The following is a 25619-nucleotide window of genomic DNA, read 5'->3' as shown; positions in this document are numbered from 1 at the left end:
CATATATCTTGCATAATGCCAAAACATTTCTAAATCCCAGAAAATGTTTTTTATATAGGTGAAAAAAATCAGAGATGCTCAGAATCATCTGAAATGCCGAGAAAAGTGGTTTTTAGCCATTTTTAGAAAATGCATGTTTTGCGTAATTATGCATATTTATGCATAATTATTTTAATTTTCTGCTATTTTTCTGGTCCTCTCTGGAACAATACCTACCACCTCCAAAAAGAATTAGGATCATAAGTGCTTTAGTTTTCGGTCCCGCTATCTACACTAACTAACTAACTAACACATACACTAACACCACACACACACACACACACACACACACACACATTACGAAGATATATGAGTAGATGCCATTGTATGCCACATCATTTTAATAAATAATTAGAGGCTCTTCTCATGTGCTCAAAAGGAAAAGATGTCTCCTGGTCTTCAATAAGAGACAAATGTGACACATTTTCTTCCCTTGTAACCTTACAATAACAAGACAAAAGTCCCAGAATTAGTCAATAATATGGTATAGAGAGAAAGACAGAGTTCAGATCTTTAAAACCAACATGTTGTACATCTGCCAGCTTTTTACAGAATATTCAGAAATGCTTTGCTGCTGTGGACAGACGAACAAATTGTCAGGCAACAAATTATTGTATCATAAATCACTGCAAGTGATTGAGCCGTCAGTCTTACAAAACAACTCATTTCTGCACATAAAACTAGAGCCCATTAGATAAATAGCATAATAATAATAGTCTTCACCTTCTGCTCATCATCATCATCGACACTACATGATGAATACATGACATGTGTTTCCAAGGCTATTATTAGCATTATTAGTCTGTTTTACACTATAGACTAAACAGGGATTCATTTGGAGGCAGTGTCGCTTAAGAACAAACTTGTATTTGCATTCTGGCGCTGTTAGCTTGTTGAATGGGCTCCAGCCCTGTGTTGGTATCCTGTTAGTCTGAGTCCAGGTTTCATGCTTTCTCTGGGTAGAACCAAAGAAACCAAAACATTTCAAAATTGCACATTTGTTAGCCTGAAAAATTATTTTCCAAAATCCCTGAAAAGTTAAAATTCAGGACTGTAGTGAAAATCCTCCATCCACAAAACCCCCTAAGGAACAGCCAGTCCAGTGTATACAAAGAGGGGAAAAAAACGAATGAATAAATAACATAAAAATCCTGAACAAGAAATAAATACCAATATAAAAACAGCGCTTCAGAGTCGTCGTGGTAAAGTACCTGTGTGAACAGATAGTGAAAGCAGAAGATACAGGACGGATGATTCTTCAAATGAACCTTTTTCACTATTTTACCAGCAAACTAAAGACAACGTTCGCAACAGAACAGATTCACTTTTCACACACATAAAACATCAGGGACACCATTCCTGTTCTTGAAGCAGATGAATCCAGAGCAAAGCTGAGATCCCTTTTAGATTTCACCAGTTAAAACCACCATGATCAGTGTTGTTGTGTTTTTTTTTAAGGCTTAAGACAAATGAGGCATCGATAGACACGACAAGAAAATATTAGAAAACACTGTCATATGACTAGTAAATATGATAATGACTAGTGAAAATATGACTAATGATTGTGACTGGCAAATATGGCTAGTTAACAAGGGCAGGATCTGCTGACTTGTACTGATAAAAACACAATTCATGTCCGCCCCACATGGCTGATTTCTACATGTGCAGACACTCCATGCAGAGATCACAGAAAACTGACATTAAAACCTCAAATATCTGATAAGTCTAATGTGCTGTGTGTCACTTTCCTCTCTATATGAATTAGTTTGTCTTGCCTGTTTTGATTTGTGCTACCTAATCCCATTGTTGAATGACAATGTTAACAAAGTTTGTCATAATAAGCAGGCGATATAACAGTGTGTGTTATAACAGTGTTAACAGGGTGTTATCTATCTATCTATCTATCTATCTATCTATCTATATATATATATATGCTATATAAGGATGCTAAACATGGAGCTGCCAGGGAATGGGGTGGAAGTGGAGCGTGTCTCCAGCTTTAAATTCCTCGGAGTCCACTTCAGCGAGGACCTTTCCTGGACATCAAACACCCAGGCCCTTGTGAAAAAGGCCCAACAACATCTGCATTCCCTGAGGAGGCTGAGCAGCGCCCGTCTATCCCCCACAATTCTCACCAACTTCTACCACTGCACCACAGAGAGCATCCTGACCAGCTGCATCTCGGTGTGGTACGGCAACCGCACCTCAGTAGACCAGAAAGCTCTGCAGCCGGTCGTCAAGGCGGCCCAGCGTATCACCGGTACCCAGCTCCCAGCCATAAAAGACATTTATCCCAAACGCTGCCTTCGAAGGGGTCGCAGCATCAGCAGAGATCCCACCCACCCCAACCACGGACTGTTCTCCCCCCTGCGCTCTGGGAGGCGCTACAGGAGCCTCAGAGCCCACACTACCAGGCTCAAAAACAGCTTCTTTCCCCAAGCTGTTACCCACCTGAACCTGGCCACCCACTGAATGTCTGTAAATATGTTTATACTCGTGGTCTTTTTTACTTTAGCTTTTAGTCTTCATCTGTATATGTCTTGTTTGTGTATGTCTGTCTTGCACTGTTTGGTGAGGCCACATCCCTCATTTCATTTTTACACGTGCCTGCACATTGTTTTTAATGACGGTAAATTGAACTGAATTGAAAAGAGGGAGGCCAAAGAGGAGGTTTATGGATGTGGTGAGGGAGGACATGCAGGTGGCTGGTGTGACAGAGGAAGATGCAGAGGACAGGAAGAGACGGAAACGGATGATCCGCTGTGGCGCCCCCTAACGGGAGCAGCCGAAAGTAGTAGTAGGAGTAAATGGGTGTGTTATAACAGAGTGTGTTAACAGGGTGTTGTAAGAGAGTGTGTTAACAGTGTGTGTTATATCATGGTGTACACCATGATATAACACACACTGTAACAAAACCCTGTTAACACTCTGTGTTTTAACACACTCTGAATGCACACTGTTAACACACTCTGTTATAATACACCTCGTTCACACTGTTATACTACCCTGTTAACACACTCTGTTATAATACACCTTGTTCACACCGTTATAATACCCTGTTAACACACTCTGTTATAATACACCTTGTTAACGCACTGTTAACAGTGTGTGTTAATAGGGTGTTATAACGGGGTATATTAGTGGTCATATTCATAACAGTGTGTTAATAGGGTGTTATAACAGGGTATATTAGCGTGTGCATTTATAACAGCGTTTGTTATAACAGGGTATATTAGTGGGTGTATTTATAACAGCATGTGTTATAACAGGGTGTTATAACGGTATATTAGTGGGTGTATTTATAACAGCGTGTTATAACAGGGTGTTATAACAGGGTATATCAGTGGGTGTATCTATAACAGCGTGTGTTATAACAGGGTGTGTTAACGGTGTTATATCAGGGTGTGTTAATAGGATGTTATAACAGGGTATATCAGTGGGTGTATCTATAACAGCGTGTGTTATAACAGGGTGTGTTAACGGTGTTATAACAGGGTGTGTTAATAGGATGTTATAACAGGGTATATTAGTGGGTGTATCTATAACAGCGTGTGTTATAACAGGGTGTGTTAACGGTGTTATAACAGGGTGTGTTAATAGGGTGTTATAACAGGGTATATTAGTGGGTGTATCTATAACAGTGTGTGTTATAACAGGGTGTGTTGAACGGTGTTATAACAGGGTGTTATAACAGGGTATATTAGCGGGTGTATCTATAACAGCGTGTGTTATAACAGGGTGTGTTAACGGTGTTATATCAGGGTGTGTTAATAGGATGTTATAACAGGGTATATTAGTGGGTGTATCTATAACAGTGTGTGTTATAACAGGGTGTGTTGAACGGTGTTATAACAGGGTGTTATAACAGGGTATATTAGCGGGTGTATCTATAACAGCGTGTGTTATAACAGGGTGTGTTAACGGTGTTATATCAGGGTGTGTTAATAGGATGTTATAACAGGGTATATTAGTGGGTGTATCTATAACAGCGTGTGTTATAACAGGGTGTGTTAACGGTGTTATAACAGGTCGTGTTAATAGGATGTTATAACAGGGTATATTAGTGGGTGTATCTATAACAGTGTGTGTTATAACAGGGTGTGTTGAACGGTGTTATAACAGGGTGTTATAACAGGGTATATTAGCGGGTGTATCTATAACAGCGTGTGTTATAACAGGGTGTGTTAACGGTGTTATAACAGGGTGTGTTAATAGGGTGTTATAACAGGGTATATTAGTGGGTGTATCTATAACAGTGTGTGTTATAACAGGGTGTGTTAACGGTGTTATAACAGGGTGTTAGTGGATTCCAGACAGGTAAATTTGAGTGTGTCAGTAAGAGCGGCGCTGCTCGGGTTCTGCATGCTCTCTACGTTCGACAGTGTACTGTTCTGGAATTGCCGATCAGCTGAGAGACACCTAGCTGACAATAGAGGTGAATAGGTGAGGCTGACGGCCGTTTAACCCTGACGGAGAAAACTCCAGGTCGGTGTATCCGCCATGCTGTGTCGTGTTGTGCTGTATTGTGTTGCATTGTGCGGTGTGGTGCTGTGGGTTTTTACATGACACACACTTGGAACTTTAGTAAAGGTGGAATTGTGTTTGAATGCCAAATGACATCTGAACATCAGAGACTCAGCTGTCCCTTCAAGGTGTCGCTGATGTTTTACACTCAGTGTGTTGTCTAAGAATAGCATTTTAAAATCCAGTCGTTAAATAACAGACAGACAGACAGACAAACAGACAGACAGACAGGCAGACAGGCATGTGTTTCAGTGTTCCACAAACAGTGTTAATATTAGCTGCCACTGTCCAATATTAAAGGTACTAATGTGTTTTGTGAGTCAGTGTACCGGTTATAATGTTGACCGTTGGTTTGACGGGTCCTGTGGTTCTCTAACAAGGGGGAGAATTGTTCTTGCCTCCTTTCTGAGAAGAAGTTTCCTTTTGTTTGATATCTGATAATTTGTTCTGTGACGTTCCCAAAGTTGGAATTCAAGCAGTGGTTTCAAATTCCATTTCCCAAAACCTCCCGCTGCAGAAGGATACGGTGGAAGAAGGGAGGACGGGCGTCTTCATCACAGGGAACCAGGTCGAGACATGATCGTACCGAGACAAAAGAAAGCCATGCCATCAGTTTGCAGGTGGAGGAACAAACAGGAAGTGAAGAGAGAAGAAACTGGATGAGTCCAGCCATGTGATGACACAGTTCAAACCTCAGTTTTCCTCCTCATTCTTCTTCTTCTCCTTCCTGTCCACAACCTAGGTTGAGAAAAGACGGGCCGGTCAGGATCTGGGGAAGTTAGCAAGCAGAGTCGTTCAGAGCTGGCAAGGTTCAAACAGAACTCTACACCCACCCCCCCTGCGACCTGTCGGTCTTTCAGAAAGCTGATGGTGCTGTCCTGACCTGACCCACGGATGAAGAGCTTTCAGAGCTTTCAGAGCTCTGCCTTCACTCCACTCAGAACTAATCCACGAGTTGCCTCTCGCTTTATGAACCGCAGGATGTGTTTCAGCTCTCGACTGCCCTACACACACACACACACACACACACACACACACACGCACACCAAAGGAACACCATCACTTGGGTAATAGTGCTGGAAGAGTTATCAGGTAGGACATGTTGAAGTCCAGGGGTCTCATTCATAAAACAGTTTGGAGGATTCTTACTAAAAGTGTATGTGCACACAAAAGCCAAAAATGGCATGCGCCAAAAAAAACCAGACTTAAATGTGTGAGAGGCATCATTATACAATCTGTCTTCAACTCACCACCGCACCACCTGTGTTTATGTACGGGTGCACACATCTTCCCGCCAAGTTTGTTTTTATAGATCACACATTTTGCGCGGGGAGTGGCGTACGCCTCGTTCAGGCTCCGTTTTGTGCGTACGCAACGGTTACAAATGAGACCCCAGGTCATTCAGACATGATTTACGTCAGTTTTGTGTTGCTCAGACTGCGGTTGTTTTAGAGTCTCTTGCAGGAGGAGTCCAGGAACAGACTGTAAAGCCCACTGGACTTGAAGACGTTCCCACCTTTCTAGTTTACAGTCCCCCTCATAGCACTTAGCATAAAAATGTGTCTCAAGTAAATTTGATAGCGATCCAATTTAGTCAAACCACATACAGATTCAAGTGTAAACAGACTCAACTTGAATCGTGTGTTGGAGGGTAGCAGATTACCAGGTAACATGAGCCAACATGGCCGGCTCTAAAGGTGTGTGTGTGTGTGTGTGCGCTACCTCATATCGTGTGGGCTGGTCTTTCTGGCCTGCTGGCACAAAGTAGATGGTTGGGTACCTGAAGAGGAGGACAGAGGAAGCACAGGATATCCTGATCTACAGGATCTCATATTACAGACAGTTTCTATCTTGTATTCGCTCTCCATGTCTGATAAAGGAAGTTTAGAGAACTTCATCTCGCTGTCTATCTGTCCCCACAAGCCACCACAGTTCGGGATAAACACAAACAGTCCATCACCGGACTCGCTCTCCCACCCACAAGGGACATTTACTGTGTGCAAGTATCCATGCCATACAATCACCAGCTCGTCCCCCACACAGCCCTGGAACAAACCAGTTACCACATGACACACTCATATTTCAGGACTTTTCAAGGCCATTTTGCATGACTTTTGCTTGAATGCACTGGACAGATAGACATCTATAGTTATTATACTGTGTTTGTATTTCCATTCAGCTGCCCTATTCTCTCTCTCTTTCTCACCCCTGCACATCATAGCCCAGTGGAATGTCGTTAGCAGTTGCATCCATCTTAGCGATGATGATGTTGGTGTCAGCGTAGAGCTGGAATAGAGAGTGAGGGAGAGAGAGAGAGAGAGAGAGAGAGAGAGAGAGAGAGAGAGAGAGACAGAGAGACAGAGAAACAGAGAAACACAGAGAGAGAGAGAGAGAGAGACTGAATTGACTAAATTGGAGCTAGCTATAAAAGACAATCAGAATCCATTAGACTCCCCAATTATTGAGCAGGAACTCTTTAAGAAACCGCAGGCCCCCAAATCTAAAAAAGTTTGTGGACCTGACGACATCTTGAACGAAATGCTAAAAAACTTGAACAAGAAATTCCAATTGGCTACATTAATAATAATAATAATAATAATAATAATAATAAATAAATCTTATATAGCGCTTTTCTAGTACTCAAAGTCGCTTTACAATAAACGGGGTGAAACAAGACGACAGGTAAACATAACACAGACATACAGGGGTGGATGGGAAGGGGGGCTACAAGAGGGAGAAGCGGCAGCCACACATGATGCCAGCAGTACTCTCTGACTTGGACAGATACAAAAGGGAAAGAAAAACAAACATCATAAATCACATAAATCACAGATGAAGTCTGAAGAGGTGAGTCCCAACCAATGACCTGAATGTGGGCAGCCCGCAGCTGTGTCCGATGCGCTTGGGGAGGGAGTTGGGGGAGGGGGCAGGTCGAGCGCTCAGTCCCCAGCCTGCCCCAGACCAGGGGTGCATGAGCGGACGGGGGGGCACGAGAAGGCAATGGAGAAAAGATGTGTCTTGAGACGGGATTGGAAGAGTGAGAGGGATAACCATGACCTGGATAACCATGACCTGGATGAATGAGAACATTCACAGACAAGTGGGAGGGATGGATTCTGAGTCTCTAATGATTTGGGAAAGTGAGTTCCAGAGCCTGGGAGCTGCTCTGGAGAAGGCTCGGTCACCAAAGCCGCGGAGGTTGGACCTGGGGGTAGAGAGAAGGGAGGCTGAGGTGGATCTGAGGGACCGAGAGGGTTGGTAGGGGGAGGGGGAGAGGAGATCGGTAAGGTATGGGGGAGCCAGTTTGTGAAGGGCTTTATAAGTAAGAACCAGGATTTTGTAATTGATCTGGTGGGAGATGGGTAGCCAGTGGAGGTCTTTTAGGACTGGGGTGATGTGGTGCCAGGATTTGGTGAAAGTTAAAAGTCGGGCAGATGCGTTCTGGACCAATTGGAGTCTCTTGATAGAGCTAGCACTGATGCAATAGAGGAGTGAGTTGCAGTAATCAAGGCGGGAGGAGATGAAGGCATGGATCAGTATCTCAGCAGCAGGGCGTGTGAGAGAGGATCTTATTTTTGAAATGTTGCGAAGGTGGTAGAAGGAGGATTTGACCATTTGGCGGATATGTGGCTCAAGGGAGAGGGTGGAATCAAGGATCATACCAAGGTTGCATGCCTGGGAGGAAGCGGAGACAGTAGTGCCATCAATGGTGAGTGCAAGGTTGTTGATTTGGCTGACAGTGGACTTGGAGCCAATGAGGAGGAGTTCAGTTTTGTCACTGTTGAGTTTGAGAAGGTTTTGCTGCATCCAGACTTTAATTGCAGACAGACAGGAGTCGATGTGAGAGAGGGGTGGATTGTGAGGGGATTTGGTGCTGAGGTATATCTGGGTGTCATCAGCATAACAGTGGAAGTCCAAGTTGAAATGGCGGAGAATCTGACCAAGAGGGAGGATGTAGATGATGAAAAGGAATGGGCCGAGTACAGAACCTTGGGGAACACCTTGTGTGACTGTGGATGAACTGTGGATGGTTCTGAGTGTAGGTTATTTTCCTGACATCTGGAATCATGGATTTATAACCCCAATCTATAAAAGCGGAGACAAACTTGACCCTAATAATTACCACAGCATCTGTGTGAACAGTAATCTGGGGAAGGTTTTCTGTAGTATTATGAACAACAACATGATCTGATCTTTACGATATAATCGATGATGCAATATATGATAATTTATGATATGATACATGAGATAAACGAATGTAGAATAAACAAATGTTATTGATGAAAATTATCAAATGTCACAGTTTTCAATCCATTCATCAAACTTCTTTGCCAATGTGTATTAATCACTCAGTGCTCAAGCACCTCAGGGTAAACCACGTAACGTGTCTTCAGGCTAGCATTGACAATGTTAGGTGTAGTGCCTCCCTTGACCACTGGACGGATTTGCCGAAGTCTCCACAAAGCATCGTTGGAATGCGTCTTTCACAAATAAATCACAGTTTTTTACTTGGTTTTTGAAATATTTTTCGAAGTGTGCAATCCTTGGAAAGAGCTGATTCTAAAGATACCTTTCTTTTTGTTCTATAATGAGTATTTCTGGAGTTTTAAGGGAACATACAAACATACACTCTTGCTCTCTATATATATAGAAGATGCCAGACTTCTGAACTTCCTTATCAAGCACAATGTCTTGAGCAAAAGCCAAACTGGATTTATACCAAAACACCACACAACCGATCATATTTACACCCTACATACCCTAATTGATAAACATATAACACAAAATAAAACAAAAACATATGCCTGTTTTACTGACTTCCAAAAAGCTTTTGATTCTATTTGGCATGCAGGACTGTTCTACAAAGCTATTGAGAGTGGCGTAGGGGGTAAAACATGTGATATTATTAAATCAATGTATTCTGGCAATATGTGCAGCATAGAAATTGGCAAAAAAAAGAACAGAATCCTTTACCCAAGGGCGAGGTGTCCGTCAGTAGCTGTAACTTCAGCCCTGCACTCCACAATATCGACATTAATGAATTGGCTACTATACTAGAAAAGTCCTCTGCCCCAGGTGTATGTCTCCTCTGAATGGTGTGATGTGAGTCTCCCCTGTGTGTATGTGTAGCCTGTCCTCCTATCAGATCTACATGGTGATGGTGGTTGCGTGGTTCAGGTTCTAGGCTGTTCCGATGGCATCTGGACACTGCTTGGCATCCTCATCATCATATTCTTCATATATCTTATAATTCCATTATAAGTCTGTTATCCTCTTTCAATGTTGTATTCTGTTGATTTTTATTCTGTACACACAACATCCATTGCACATCTTTCCATTTTGGGAGAGAGATCCCTCCTCTGCTGCTCTCCCTGAAGTTTCTTCCTATTTTTCTCCCTGTTAAAGGGTTCTTTTAGGGAGTTGTTCCTTATCTGATGTGAGGGTCTAAGGACAGGATTTTGTGTTGCTGTAAAGCCCACTGAGGCAAATTTGGAATTTGTGATATTGGGCTACACAAATAAAATTGACTTGACTTACTGCGTGTGCGTGCGTGCGTGCGTGTGTGTGTGTGTGTGTGTGTGTGTGTGTGTACCTTCTCAGCCAGGTCTCTGTAAACAGGCTCTAGTTTTTTGCAGTGTGGACACCAGGGGGAGTAGAACTCAATCAAAACATCTTTCTCTGGGTCATTCACAATGTCCTCAAATGATTCAGCTACAACTACCTAACATACACACATACAGATCTGTTACATATACACATAATAAATAATCATAAACACACCCCTATTACACACATATAATACATAAAAACCCAGAGGCACACACTCCTACCTTCACAGGCGCATTGTTCCTCTCAGGGATGGGTTCAGACTTGATGTAGCGTTTGAGTCGACCTGCAAAGTAGTCTTCCAAAAACCTCTCCAAAGACTTACCATCCTTCCTGATAGACACAAACATGCACATGCTATATAGCATTTTTTTATGATCACTGTTGACTCTAAGTGATTTCTGCAACGACAGTAATGTTCAGCTTTGTTAGCATGGTCAGTGTTGTGAGATTTAGCTAGATCAGAACGGTGATGCTCAGCTAGGTTAGTGCTCTCTTGGTGAATGCTCGAAAATCCAGGTAAGAAAATCATAGAAAGTTGAATCCGTTCATATGGACAAAACGTTTGTTGACAGATACCTTTCATCACTCATCTAAGTGACCTCTTCAGTCTCAACTGACTGCAGGTATCCCCACCCTTATAAACAATACAGTTGCATCATGACTGAAACCAACGATCAGTCTCATGATTAAATATGGTAGTGACCATTAACTAGAGTTACAATCGCCATGTGTACTATTCACAGAGCATTTGGGAATGTTTGCAATCACAGCATTGCAAGATGGTGACAGATGTACTCTTAGCCCCCCCCCTGCCCTCGGTTCAGGGATGATCGTTCCCTCTTCACATAGATGGCCTCTTTGACTCCCCGTTCAAGCCAGCGTTCCTTCCTATCATGGATGTGCACATCCCCATCCTTGAAAGAGTGGCCACTGGCCTGTAGATGGTGTAGACAGTAGATGGCGTAGACTGTAGATGGTGTAGACTGTGGAGTCCTGGTCTGACATGTTAGCTCTCCTGTGTTGTGGCCATCCTCCTGACCAGCGTCTGTTTAATTTCCCCAATGTACAAGTCATGGCAATCCTCCTGGCACTTAACAGTGTACACTATATTGCTCTGTTTGTGCCAAGGGACCCAATCCTTGTGGTGGACCAACTTCTGGTGCAGCGTATTTTAGGGTTTGAAAGCAACTGAGACGCGATGTTTGGAAAATATGCGTCTTAACTTTTCCGATGGCAATTGTAACTCTAGTTAATGGTCATGCCCATATTTGCATATGAAACTGATCGTTGGTTTCAGTCGTTATGCCACTGTATTATTTATAAGGGTGGAGATACCTGCAGTCAGACTGAAGAGGTCCCTTAGACGAGTGATGAAATGTATCTATCGATAAACATTGTATCCAGATGAACTGACTCAACTTTCTTTGACTAGGTTAACGTTGTAATGTTTAGCTAGGTTAGCATGGGGTTTTTACTAACGTGAACTCCTCCCTCATTGTGTATTTGTGTCCCAGGCGGGTTCGGATGGTGATGAAGGGAAGCCCCCCTCCATCTGACGTCCCCAAACCAAAGTCTTCCTCCAGCTCAGACAGGAAGTCCTTCTTATTAGCTACAGCAAAACTTAGGCCTCGCGACCCGTACTGGGATGCCACCTTCATCACTCTGGGAACAAGCAGAGAGAAACAGAGACAGAGAGAGAGAGAGAGAGCGAGAGACAGAGACAGAGAGAGAGAGACGTTTATTAAGCACTACAACTGGTACATAGACAAAAGGACATCAACTACAATAGTGCAAGTGTAAAAAAAACATGAGCCAACAAAAAAGCCAGGACTTCTCCCTCATTACACCACTTATAAATAGAAGACCAGGTCTTCATCATCTCCCACTGAGCGCAATACTCCCACTACTGCCCATTTATGGCTGAACGCCTCCAGATCGTCTACAATTTTGTAGTAGACAGCCCACCGCCCGGGCCCTGTTCTTATGGCTCAGCCAGATGGCTAATTTGGCAGTAGATGATATCACATTTATAAATGTGGGCATACTGTTCTACCTGGCTAGGTATTTGTAAGCACGGACAAACAAACTTATCCAGCCATGGGATTGTGAAAGAGAGGAGTCAGGCCTCCACCTCCTGCCACTCTCTGACATTAGGAGAGACAGTCAACTGTGGAAATCTATATTCCACATCCTCCTCTCACTGGCCAGCTAGCTCTATCATAAATGTCCTCAGGTACTCTGGAAGCAATGCACACACCTCCTCAATAATATGACTCAACAATCTGGATCTGATATAGATGCCTTGTTGCAGGGTCCCAGTGGGCGTCAGCAGATGTCCCAGCTTCACACATTTGGTCTCCTTCAGAGAAGATCTTATGCTGGCTGAGGACAGGTTCCGGGCCTGATAAAGCTGTTGCAAAACAGTGACTTCTCAAACAGCCACAGATCAGCCATAGCAGCAGGCTCCCTGGAGGCCTTCAGGATCTTCCATGCATCCAGAATAGTGGTGTAAAAAGGCAACAGGCCTGGCAGATCTACCTCCTCCAGCCTCAGCTGAAACAGTTGCTGACTGGATTCCAGACAACCAGTTATACGCAGGATAAAGCAGTCTCTGTGTGGTCTTCAGCCTAAAGGCCATCACCTGTGGGGTAACGTCCGCAAGACCCTGTCCTCCTTTTTCCACTGGCAAGTATAAAGCAGGGGCTCAGATCCCGTGCTGCTCTGATCAGAAAAAGCCCACTGTGGTAGTCTGCAGCCCTCCCTGGATCAGCAGAGTGGGTGGAGCAGCGACCGGGATGGCTTGGAAGAGTGGGGTAATTCGCCAAGTACAATTGAGGAGAAAAAAGGGGAGAAAAATCCAAAAAGAAGAAAAAAGAAGAAAAAAGATCCTATCCTAAGCGCCTGCATAAGATGGGTAAAAACAGGCTGGCACGAACCAGAAAAAAAGAATAAAGCATCCTGTGATGCTTGCCTGGTGATCACAATTTATTTTACAACTTTTGTCCTTCTCACAGTTTTCCCCTTTGCTGCCTTTCTCAAGGCTGTGACGTGGTGTTTCTTAAGGCGAAAACACTTTTCTCATCAAGCAGCTCCAAACTAACCAGCTTCTGCAGATGATCAGCACACCTGATTGACTTCTCCGTATTACTGAAATAATCTTTTACTGACTTCCCAAAAGTTTCATCCAAAAAAACCATTCATGTCCTCCAGAGAATACAGATCTGTGCTACGGTATGATGTTTCACTAGCTGACACACCATCAGACTCTGAACTGTAGTCCATGTCCTCAGCCTCACCTGTTACCTGGCTACTGCGGATCTCCTCTACACTCTCAGTATTCCGTTCTCCTCTCCCCACCTCGGAGACATTATCAGGGGGTGGGATGTTAGCATCTGTGTCTGCCTCCATTTGCTGTCTATGTGGACATGCGAACCGCTTGTGGCGACATCGCCACACTCAAAACATTTCACCTGCCCTGAACTAGCATACACCGTGTATGAGCCATTACCGTGTTTAACTCTAAAGAAAACCTCTAAACTCTGTGTCGGAGAGTCCAAAAACATAAACACCCGTCTCCTGAGTGACTGAACATGTTTCCGCTTCAGATCTGTACATCCGAGACGGACAGTTATGAAAGCACCGGTGAACTTGCCAAACCTCTGCGGCTCCTTCTCCAACAGCTCGGTGGAGATAAACGGTGGAACGCTGTGATTCTGGTAGAGGAACCGACGATGGGGAAACAGTAGTATAGATATCCATGATAACTACACCCCTAACTACACCCATCTCACTAACATGACGCTCCTCCTGCAAAAACATCACCACAGCCTCGTTCATCCTGGAAGCAAACAGCAGATTGCCATGTCCAACTGTGTGTATCTACCTGTTTCTCCAGTAGTTGGACCCTCTGGGGTTGTGGATGTAGTCCAGGTCGTAGTATGCTGTCAGCAGGTCTCGAACTCGCAACCTGTCCTTGTTCTCCGCAGTAAGATGAGGACACAGGCCATAACTAGAGAGAGCGAGAGAGAGAGAGAGAGAGATTTTGGTGTCACAAAAATAAAAATTTATCTTTGCTGAGTATGATCTAGGCCCTGAAACACACAAACATGCTGTTAAACAGAGACTGACTGATAGACAGACTGACAGATAGACAGATAGACAGACTGACAGACAGACAGATTGTCTTACATGTGATCCCTGATGAAACGACGTAGTGATCCTATAGTCAGGTGGTCACTGAAGCGAACAACACTCTCCTCAAATTTACTGGCCAGCCTGGGAGGTCTAAACAGTAACACACTCCTACACACACACACACACACACACACACACACACACACACACACACACACACGCGCACACACACGTTTTATAGGCAGAAAAATCTCATCTCATATGCAAATATGGGCGTGACCATTAACTAGAGTTACAATGGCCATGTGTACCATTCACAGAGGATTGGGGAATGTTTGCTATCACAGCATTGTAAGATGGTGACAGATGTACTCTTAGCCCCCCCCCCCCCGGTTCAGGGATGGTCGTCCCCTCTTCACATAGATGGCCTCTTTGACTCCCCCTTCAAACCGGCGTTCCTCCCTATCAAGGATGTGCACATCCTCATCCCTGGAAGAGTGGCCGTCTGTTTGGTTTCCCCAATGTACAAGTCACGGCAGTCCTCCTGGCACTTAACAGGGTACACTGTATTGCTCTGTTTGTGTCGGGGACCCGATCCTTGAGGTGGACCAACTTCTGGTGCAGCGTGTTTTGGGGTTTGAAAGCAACTGAGACGCTGTGTTTGGAAAATACACATCTCAGCTTTTCCGACACGCCCGCCACATATGGAATCACCACTGGTTTATGTTTAGGCAGCTGTTGTCCTTCTCCTCTCTTCGATGGGCTGGTGCACTGCTCGGGCATCTTCCTGGCTTTGACAAACACCCGGTTAGGATAACCACACTTAACCAGGGCCTGTTTAATGTGGGGTGTCTCCCCTTCCCCGGCCATTGTCGGTGGGGACGTTGTCAGCTCGGTGGTACAGCGTCCTGATGACTCCTAGTATGATTCAACTCTTTACATTACAGACAGATAACAGTGAGGAGGTTACAGGACAGGTCATGTGTCCTACCCGAGAGTGACTGAGCAAGAAAGCATACCCTTGCCCCTTCACTGCAGGTATCTCTGGAGACGGTCAGTCAGTGATAGAGAAACGCTGGATCATAGTTTGTGTGTGACCGGATTCCGCCATGTTTTTGACCACAAACATGCCCAAAAACGCCACAATGCAGAAAGACAGAAACGCGAGGCTCACAGACAATCCTGACTTTGTAAGTAGCAGGCGGTGTGGTTGGAGGTTAGTTGAGAGACGGGCAGAGATAGATTCATTAGAGATACCTAGTTTTTTGCATGTTTGGGTTTCAGCAGGCAGAGAGGCGATGCCTCATGACTGTGTGCACGTTTGTCCTCGACAACAGCTAACCTGTCCCCTCATTCGAGGACAGAACTTGACAGGTGGAACTGCTTTCTTTAGCACTATGGGACATTCTTTCCTGTCCAGAAGACATTACCTATACCAAGACGACATCCCTTCCTTTCTTTCCCTAAATTTGGCCACACACAAACACAGCGCTCACTCAGTGTCCACGCCGTGCGGGAGGCCCAGGCTGAAGATGTGTGTGTGGGCGAATCTGAACTGCTCTCTCAGGATGCTCGCCGCCTTCAGAAACTCTGCCAACCGAGGGCTGTCAGGGCCAGAGAAAAACCCTGGGGAGAGGGAGAGAGAGAGAGTGAGAGGTTCAGAGTGTGTTTTATTGCGGATTCTGCTGTGGATTTACTCATGATAAATTCAGATATAATAAAACAGCATAAAGACATGAAATTCAGTGGAACATAATACTGCTGAAATATGAACAAGGATCTATTTCTAGAATAGAACCTCACCTACAATACTGGCATCAAAGTTTTCAGTGAAGGCATTTAGGTCTTCCTCATTCTTCAGCGGCACCGAGTTTGGGCCCGTCTGCTTCTTCATATAATGGACAATGCCATCTACACACACACACAGATTAGTGAGCCAAATCTTCCAGGCAATATTTCTGTAAATAGACATTTATCAATGTTATAATGATGAGTTATAAATGTTATAAATGAGCGTTATATCATGTCCTTGTGTGCAGATGCTGTATGTGTGTATTAAACAGAGACACAGATTATGAAGAGTGACATGGTTCAAAATACATTTCCCGACGTGAAGGGAATTTGTCTGCCATATAATCCTATATGAAGTTTGCTTACTTTTATTCTTTGACCATGCGTGATCTATAATATATTTATACTATGTCTATAAAAACATTACATCGAAATTCTCTACGCTCATATTTCACCTCGTGGCCAAATTATACGCAGTGATGGAATAAATTTCCATTGCTATGCTGATGATACTCAGCCGTATGTGGCTATAAGGGATGATGATCAAACTCAAATGACTAATTTAGAGGCCTGCTTGGTTGCTGTGGAAAATTGGACGTCACTAAACTTGCTGCTTTTAAATTCAGATAAAACCTGAAAGTAGTGGTAGTAGTAGTAGTAGTAGTAGTAGTAGTAGTAGTAGTAGTAGTAGATTATTGACTACTGCAATTGTATTTCTTTTTAAGATTTTTTTTTCGGCATTTTCCGCCTTTATTGGATAGCAATAGACAGAGACAAGAAAGGCAGGGGAGAGAGAGGGGAGGATGGGCAGCATAGGGCCTGGGCCGGATTCGAACCCAAGCCCCTGCGGTAAGGACTCAGCCTGATGTGGTACACGCTCTACCAGGTGAGCGACGGGGACGCCCCCGACTATTCCAGTTGTTATCTTCTCTCTCTCTCTCTGAACCATGTCTTCTTCTCTTCTTGGCATCCTCCTCATTACATTCTTTATATAGCTTATAAATCCATATAATTTTGTCATCCTGTTGTTATGCTATCCCTTAGCCCTAATACAGGGCATCCTCACCCGACGACCTGATGTGAACGGTGTGATGTGAGTCTCCCCCGTGTGCATGTGTAGTCCGTCCTCCTGTCAGGTTTAAGTAGCTAGGCTTTGTGCATCTGTTCATGAACACATTAAAGTGTGACAACACTGCAAGAGATTTTTGTCTCGCTCCTCATTAACTGTCAAGAGTGGCATTAAATAACTGCCGCGGCACCTGACCGACACTGAAAATACATTAAATAACATTACATGGCTAGCTAGTTAGCAGGACTATGGCTGGGCTGGGTTGTGTGCATCTGTACACACACACACACACAGCCTTACCAGCAGTGCGTGGTCCATCATAGGATCCAGAATCCTCTCCGTTTCTGAAGATCTTCAGCGTGGGATATACTGACGCCCCAAAACGCACACAGGTCTCTGCGTTGGCTGTACAGTCCACCTGGAAGACGACAAGAGAACATAACGCACAGACCCTCTTTCATCTTCGGCACATGTTTGACATGGTGGCCACGCCTCTGACATTTTTAGATTGCACTGACAGGACACTTTACTCCGAAACACTTTAGGGGGCAAATTATTTGTGTTGAGGGCCACATTTGGCTGCCAGCCCGACGTGTGGACACCAAAGTGTGGACACCAAAGTGTGGACACCAAAGTGTGGACACTACCTTAGCCAGCTGCACTGTCCCCTTCAAGCGCGTCGCCGCCTTCTCGAAATCTGGAGCCAGCTTCTTACAATGACCACACCTGACGGAGATGAGGGGAGAGGGAGGAAGCAGCAGGGAGGGGAGGACAGGAAGGAAGGGTGAGTAAAGGAAGGAAGGAAACAGTTTTCACAAAGCCATTACACATCCTCCAGAACAACCTTACACAATAAAGACCACACATGAAATTAGTGTTTGTGTATTCGTGTGTGTGCGTGTGTGTGAACAAACAATCTGTAGTCATTATAAGATGGACATGTGGCATTCGCAGCATTATTGTCAATATCTGTATCGACGGTTGCCAGTACCATACAGATATGTGAACGTCCCTTAAGCCAATCATTCAACCTCTGACGGCCAAGCTAAATTTCCAGTAAGTAAAAACAAAAACTGTGTTTAAACACGAAGCCCGCCGCATCAGTCAGAGGCCGGTCATATGAGACATGAGGCTGTACTCAAATGACTAATTCAGCAGCTTGGCTGCTGCGAAAAACTGGATGTCATTACATTTCCTTCAGTTGTTGCCTCAAGTGAAGGAGTTCAAGTGTCTCGGGGTCTTGTTCCCGAGTGAGGGTAGGATGGAGCGGGAGACTGACAGGCGGATTGGTGCAGCATCAGCAGTAATGTGGACGTTGTACCGGACCGTTGTGGTGAAGAGGGAGCTGAGCTGGAAGGCAAAGCTCTGAATTTACCAGTCAATCTTCGTTCCAACCCTCACCTATGGTCGAGAGCTTTGGGTAGTGACCTAAAGGGTGAGATCTCGGATACAAGCGGCTGAAATGAGTTTCCTCTGTAGGGTGTCTGGGCTCAGCCTTAGAGATAGGGTGAGGAGCTCAGACATCCGGAGGGAGCTCGGAGTAGAGCCGCTGCTCCTTCGCGTCAAAAAGAGCCAGTTGAGGTGGTTCGGGCATCTGATTAGGATGCCTCCTGGGCGCCTTCCTTTGGAGGTTTTCCGGGCACGTCCGACTGGGGGGAGACCCCGGGGTAGACCCAGAACTCACTGGATGGACTACATATCCAATCTGGCCTGGGGACGCCTCGGGATCCTCCAGGAGGAGCTGGAGGGCGTTGCTGGGGAGAGGGACATCCGTAGTGCCCTACTTAGCTTGCTGCCACCGCGACCCGACCCCGGAGAAGCAGCTGAAGATGAATGAATGAACTAAATTTCTGCCTTTAAATTCGGATAAAACTAAGATGCTGGTCATTGGCCCTGCTAGACATGGACACCAATTTGATCAGGTGACGATAACAATCGACAACTCTGTGATTTCACAAAGTGTGGCAGCCAAAAATGCGGTTACGTCTGAGCCCAGCCTTTCCTTTGATAAGCACATTAAGAAATCCCCAAGACTGCCTTTTTTCACTTACGTAACATAGCTAAAGTTCAGTCTTTCCTGTCCATGGCTGACGCAGACACTCTACAGCAACTACTACTACTACTACTTTCGGCTGCTCCCGCTAGGGGGCGCCACAGCGGATCATCTGTCTCCATTTCTTCCTGTCCTCTGCATCTTCCTCTGTCACACCAGCCACCTGCATGTCCTCCCTCACCACATCCATAAACCTCCTCTTTGGCCTCCCTCTTCTCCTCTTCCCTGGCAGCTCCATATTCAGCATCCTTCTCCCAGTATACCCAGCATCTCTCCTCCACACATGTCCAAGCCATCTCAATCTTGCCTCTCTTGCTTTGTCTCCAAACCGTCCAACCTGAGCTGTCCCTCTAATATACTCATTCCTAATCCTGTCCTTCTTCGTCACTCCCAATGAAAATCTTATCATCTTCATCTCTGCCACCTCCAGCTCCACCTCCTGTCTTTTCATCAGTGCCACTGTCTCCAAACCATATAACATAGCTGGTCTCACCAGCATCTTGTAAACCTTCCCTTTAACTCTTGCTGGAACCCTTCTGTCACACATCACTCCTGACACTCTTCTCCACCCACTCCACCCTGCCTGCACTCTCTTCTTCACCTCTCTTCCACACTCCCGGTTACTTTGAACAGTTGACCCCAAGTATTTAAACTCATACACCTTCGTCACCTCTACTCCTTGCATCTTCATCACTCCCAAAACTAGGAAATTTGACCATATTACACCAATTCTTGCCTCCCTTCATTGGCTTCCTATCCATGTTAGATCAGACTTCGAGGGGCTTCTGCTGACTTACAAAATCCTAAATGGGCTTACCCCATCTTACCCGTCTGATCCCCTTAAACTGTACATTCCATCTCGAGCTCTCTGCTCTCAAAACGCAGGGCTCCTGTGTGTACCCGAAGTTAAAAAGAAGTCCGCTGGTGGCAGCAGGGCCTTTTCCTATCGGGCCCCGTTCTTGTGGGATAACCTGCCTGCTGCCATCAAGACAATCAGTCTGTTGAGTCCTTTAAATCCAAACTTAAAAATCATCTTTTTGCCTTGACCTACAATTAGTTGCCTTTACGTCGAGTGCTTCACAACCTGTACTGCATGGCGGGTCGGTTTCTGTCTCAGTGAATATACCAAGCACTGTTCTGCTGATGAGATTCTAGCGTATACAGTATTGACTGTTGCAAACTGTTCTCCTCTCTCACATGTCTTTTCTCTCTCTCTGAATGATGTTCTCGTTTATGTGAATGGTGGGATGAGAGTCTACCTTATGTGCATGTGCAGTCTGTCCTATCAGGTCTACATGGTGATGGTGGTCGTGTGGCTCAGGTCCTAGAATGTTCCAGTGGCGTCTGGAAACTGCTTGGCATCCCCCCTCATCATATTCTTGATATATTTTATAATTCCATTATAATCCTGTTCTCCTCTTTCAGTGTTGTATTATGTAAATTGTGTAAACACAGCATCCATTGCACGCTGACTGTCTTGGGAGAGAGATCCCTCCTCTGCTGCTCCCCCTGAGGTTTCTTCCTATTTTTTTCTCCCTGTTAAAGGATTTTTTTTTTTTTTTAGGGAGTCATTCCTTATCCAGTGTGAGGGTCTAAGCCGCAGGGTTTGTTCCAACCAAGCAGTTACACACGTGATCCCACTAATCAACCAATAGAGTCTTGTGGTCTTTGCTGAGGAACTTGATTAGGAGACACAGGTGTGTAATTCTTTGGTTGGAACAAAAACCTTCACCCACACTGGCCCTTTCTGCATAAGACTGCCCACCCCTGGAGGATGTTGTGTTGCTGTAAAGCCCCTTGAGGCAAATTTGTAATTTGTGATACTGGGCTATACAAATAAAATTGACTTGACTTGAGACCAGTCATATCAAACATGAAGCCAGTCACATTAAACATGAAGCTGGTCATATTAAACATGAAGCTGATCCTATTAAACATGAGACAGTCGTATTAAACATGAAGCCGATCATATTGAATATGAAGCTGGTCATATTAAACATGAAGCCGGTCATAATAAACATGAAGCCGGTCATAATAATCATGAAGCTGGTCATAATAATCATGAAGCTGGTCATATTAAACATGAAGCCGGTCATAATAAACATGAAGCCGGTCATATTAAACATGAAGCCGGTCATATTAAACATGAAGCTGGTCATAATAAACATGAAGCTGGTCATAATAATCATGAAGCTGGTCATAATAATCATGAAGCTGGTCATATTAAACATGAAGCCGGTCATAATAAACATGAAGCCGGTCATATTAAACATGAAGCCGGTCATATTAAATATGAAGCTGGTCATATTAAACATGAAGGTGGCCATATTAAACATGAAGCCGGTCATAATAATCATGAAGCTGGCCATAATAAACATGAAGCTGGTCATATTAATCATGAAGCTGGTCATATTAAACATGAAGGTGGCCATATTAAACATGAAGCCGGTCATAATAATCATGAAGCTGGTCATATTAATCATGAAGGTGGCCATATTAAACATGAAGCCGGTCATAATAATCATGAAGCTGGCCATAATAAACATGAAGCTGGTCATATTAATCATGAAGCTGGTCATATTAAACATGAAGGTGGCCATATTAAACATGAAGCCGGTCATAATAATCATGAAGCTGGTCATAATACTCATGAAGCTGGTCATATTAATCATGAAGGTGGCCATATTAAACATGAAGCCGGTCATAATAATCATGAAGCTGGCCATAATAAACATGAAGCTGGTCATATTAATCATGAAGCTGGTCATATTAATCATGAAGGTGGCCATATTAAACATGAAGCCGGTCATAATAATCATGAAGCTGGTCATATTAAACATGAAGCTGGTCATAATAATCATGAAGCTGGCCATAATAAACATGAAGCCGGTCATATTAATCATGAAGCTGGTCATATTAATCATGAAGGTGGCCATATTAAACATGAAGCCGGTCATAATAATCATGAAGCTGGTCATATTAAACATGAAGCTGGTCATAATAAACATGAAGCTGGTCATAATAATCATGAAGCTGGTCATAATAAACATGAAGCTGGTCATATTAAACATGAAGCCGGTCATAATAAACATGAAGCTGGTCATAATAAACATGAAGCTGGTCATAATAATCATGAAGCTGGTCATATTAAACATGAAGCTGGCCATATTAAACATGAAGCTGGTCATAATAAACATGAAGCTGGCCATATTAATCATGAAGCTGGTCATAATAAACATGAAGCCGGTCATATTAATCATGAAGCTGGTCATATTAAACATGAAGCTGGTCATATTAAACATGAAGCTGGTCATAATAATCATGAAGCTGGTCATATTAAACATGAAGCTGGTCATATTAAACATGAAGGTGGCCATATTAAACATGAAGCTGGTCATATTAAACATGAAGCTGGTCATAATAAACATGAAGCTGGTCATAATAAACATGAAGCTGGCCATATTAAGCGGGCGGAACCGGACGTTACCAGGGCGCATAGAACGTCACCAGCATGGTCTCGTGCTCCGCGGCCAGGTAGTCGAACTCCGCGTCCCTGAGCTCCAGCACGTCCCCGCGGGAGGAGAGCGCCGCCGCCGCCGCGCAGACGCACAGCAGCGTCAGCGTGCGGAGCGGCGACAGGACGGAGCTCATGCCGGGAACCACCAGACGTCCGGAACCCGAAAGAAATCCCGACCGGCCGATGTCGGTAACGTGACGACCAACGACGCGCCGGGACGCGGTACTCTCCTCCCGCCTGCCTCAAGCTGTCAAGCGGCAAGGGGCGGGACTTAATCGAACACGCCGTTAACTGCGCATGCGCACGTCTAAAACCGCTGCTGCCGTAGAACTGCGGGGGGCTCTGCAGCTCGACGGCATTGGGGAGCGTGCCGGAAAACGTGCGTTTCATTGGTCGAGGGTGGGTAACGGTGATGCGATGTAATCACATCATTGGACCTGTAACATCCAGAACACCCCCCCCCCCATCCACTGATCACCGTTTCTACCAAATAATCAATGACCAAAACGTTTCACATCTAATTTATACCGTTATACAACCAATCAAACGCTGCAAACAGAAAATGTTTTTCTGCAAAAAAATAATTTATTGACATTCAAGCAGTTCAGCAATTGTATTCAAAAACCTTTAAATCGGAGAACTGATCACAGAACACCTGTGATAAGTGATTTTGATTATTCACATTTTTATTCATGATCATTCTCAACGACCACACAATGAACCGAACTATTCACAGCAACGGACCCAAACAGAGAGGCAGCAGGTGAGGCCTCAAACGGTTTTAGTAGACGTCCCAACGTAAACTGTATTCTCTTTCTGCCTTTCCCTCCTCCTCCTCTCCTATTGCTTCTTCATATTAATAATTATGAAAATAATAATAAGTATTAATGTTAATAATGACGAAGCCTAGTGAAATCCGGAGTAGGCTGAGAGGATCTGGTTTTGAGGTGGAGGTTCTGAATGTATGTATATTAAAACATATTGTAACACGCATGGATAAGTAGGCACGTTAGCCCTTGGCTGACGGGTCGGACCCTTTAGTCGACTGGTTAACGCTGTCGCCCCCGGTGCAGGAGATACGGGTCTGCGTCCCGGCTGTGGCGGTTCCCGGACTGCCCCCCTAATTCGCAGCAATATTAACATGTTTTAGTATTGAGCAAGGCACTTAACTACCCCTCCCAGCTGCTCCAGCAGGTGGTCTTAATACTGTCCAGTTCTTCAATGGTTCATTGGTTCGTCAGGTCATCCAGGTCTTATGAGAAAGGATGGATAAGCTTCACTCAGTGTTTCCAGTCAGCCTATATTCAGCTGTCGTGGTGATGAAGGCTTGTCTGTGGTGTGATGAGCCTCAAAAAAATTACAAAAAGGGCATCTGGGTGGCGTGGCGGTCTATTCCGTTGCCTACCAACACAGGGCTCGCAGGTTCAAATCCCTGTGTTATCTGCAGCTTGGTCGGGCGTCCCTACAGATGCAATTGGCCGTGTCTGCAGGTGGGAAGCCAGATGTGGGTATGTATCCTGGTCACTGCATTAGCGCCTCCCCTGGTCGGTAATGGCGCCTGTTCGGCGGGGAGGGGGAACCAGGGGGAATAGCGTGAGCCTCTCACGTGCTACGTCCCCCTGGCGAAACTCGTCACTGTCAGGTGAAAAGAAGCAACATGGCAACTCCACATGTATCGGAGGAAACATGTGGTCGTCTGCAGCCCTCCCCGGATCAGCAGAGGGGGTTGAGCAGCGACCGGGACAGCTCAGAGAGCGGGGTGATTGGCTAGGTACAATTGGGGAGAAAAAGGGAGATAAAAAAAAAAATACAAAAAAAGTTCTACACTTGAAAAACGAAAATAAAATGTGAAAGCCAGTGCCATTCATACAAACTCCTGGGACGGGTTCTGACAAACAGGCAGACGCCGTCCTGTCCCTCAGCTGTGGCAGGTTTCGTGCGGTCAATGTGTCTGCCCCTGTTCAGCACGAGTCTGTTTGAGCCGGTCGGCCACTGGGAAGCACTCTATATGGCAGATGACTACAATCACAGCGTAGAGGAAAACGACTAGAAGGCCACACGCTGTCCAGCACGGCCAGAGACCAATCACAGCACAGAGCTGTGTCTGAGATGTTCACGTGATTGGCTAGGGTTCAATCTGGGGCTGCCTCCTGGCTGCCAATTGGCTGATTGTCCTCTACTAAACAGGAAATGGGTTTCTGGGCAGCTGAGTGGAAAAGTTTCATCAGGTCCTGAAAACGACTGCTGACCTGGAGAGGAGCAGACGAGAGGAAGAAAGTAAGATGGATTCAGGATTGTGAACACAATGATGTTTCAACTCCAGAGTGTCTAAATTTATGTTTGTTTTGATTTGGTTTAAAGGTTTTTTGAAAGTGAGAATCCGTTTCTGAGACTATTTTAATTCAAGATTCAAGAGTTTTATTTGTCATGTACACACAAGTACAATCCCGAGTGCAGTGAAATGAAAACAGGTACGAGCTCCGAAATGTGCAAACAGCAAAGTACAACAGGTACACACGCATTCCAATTTGCAATATACAATTTACAATCAATTCAAGGTCACAGTGAAATTTGTCCAACTATTATCTGGACATTTTGGTTAAACTGGTGGTGGTCTGGAAAGTACATGTAGGATAGTCTGTCTGTACAACAGCGACTGTGATGACATGCAAATTTCAATATTAACCTGATTAAGAGACTACTGTGACTAAGATATGCCTATGTCCACAGTGTTGCTTGATTAGCACAGTCAGTTAAGGTCTTAACTGGTGGAAGGAGTGATGGTCAAGTGGAGTATTCTGATATTAGCTGGGAATACTTTCTTTTTTCTTTTTTAATTGGGATTTCCCCCCCTTCTTCTCCCCAATTGTACTTGGCCAATT

General features: G+C 44.7%; 2 protein-coding genes across 2 annotated transcripts in view; both read right to left on the bottom strand.

The window, feature by feature from the left end:
• Nucleotides 1-363: 363 nt before the first annotated feature.
• Nucleotides 364-22942, bottom strand: pdia8 (protein disulfide isomerase family A, member 8). Its single transcript, XM_056298350.1, has 15 exons — nt 22708-22942; nt 17815-17893; nt 17468-17585; nt 16111-16218; nt 15804-15933; nt 14362-14475; nt 14057-14182; nt 11653-11835; nt 10395-10503; nt 10157-10285; nt 6770-6849; nt 6286-6343; nt 5447-5567; nt 4893-5332; nt 364-994 (listed from the first exon to the last, which is right to left on the bottom strand). Exons 1-13 carry the CDS (start codon nt 22869-22871, stop codon nt 5478-5480), a joined length of 1488 nt encoding a protein of 495 aa, XP_056154325.1. The 5' UTR covers nt 22872-22942; the 3' UTR covers nt 364-994; nt 4893-5332; nt 5447-5477.
• A 368-nt stretch (nt 22943-23310) lies between these two features.
• The window catches only part of gon4la (gon-4 like a), a 32568-nt gene continuing 30259 nt past the window's right edge, over nt 23311-25619 (bottom strand). Inside the window, exon 26 of the mRNA XM_056298046.1 lies at nt 23311-24986. Within this exon, the coding sequence (XP_056154021.1) occupies nt 24870-24986 (117 nt within the window). The 3' untranslated portion in view covers nt 23311-24869. The remainder of the gene's footprint in view (nt 24987-25619) is intronic.

This window comes from Lampris incognitus, chromosome 18 (genome assembly GCF_029633865.1).
Source record: "Lampris incognitus isolate fLamInc1 chromosome 18, fLamInc1.hap2, whole genome shotgun sequence".
NCBI lineage: Eukaryota > Metazoa > Chordata > Actinopteri > Lampriformes > Lampridae > Lampris > Lampris incognitus.
The sequence above is the reverse complement of the archived record's forward strand: the minus strand, read 5'-3'. Positions and strand labels throughout refer to the sequence as shown.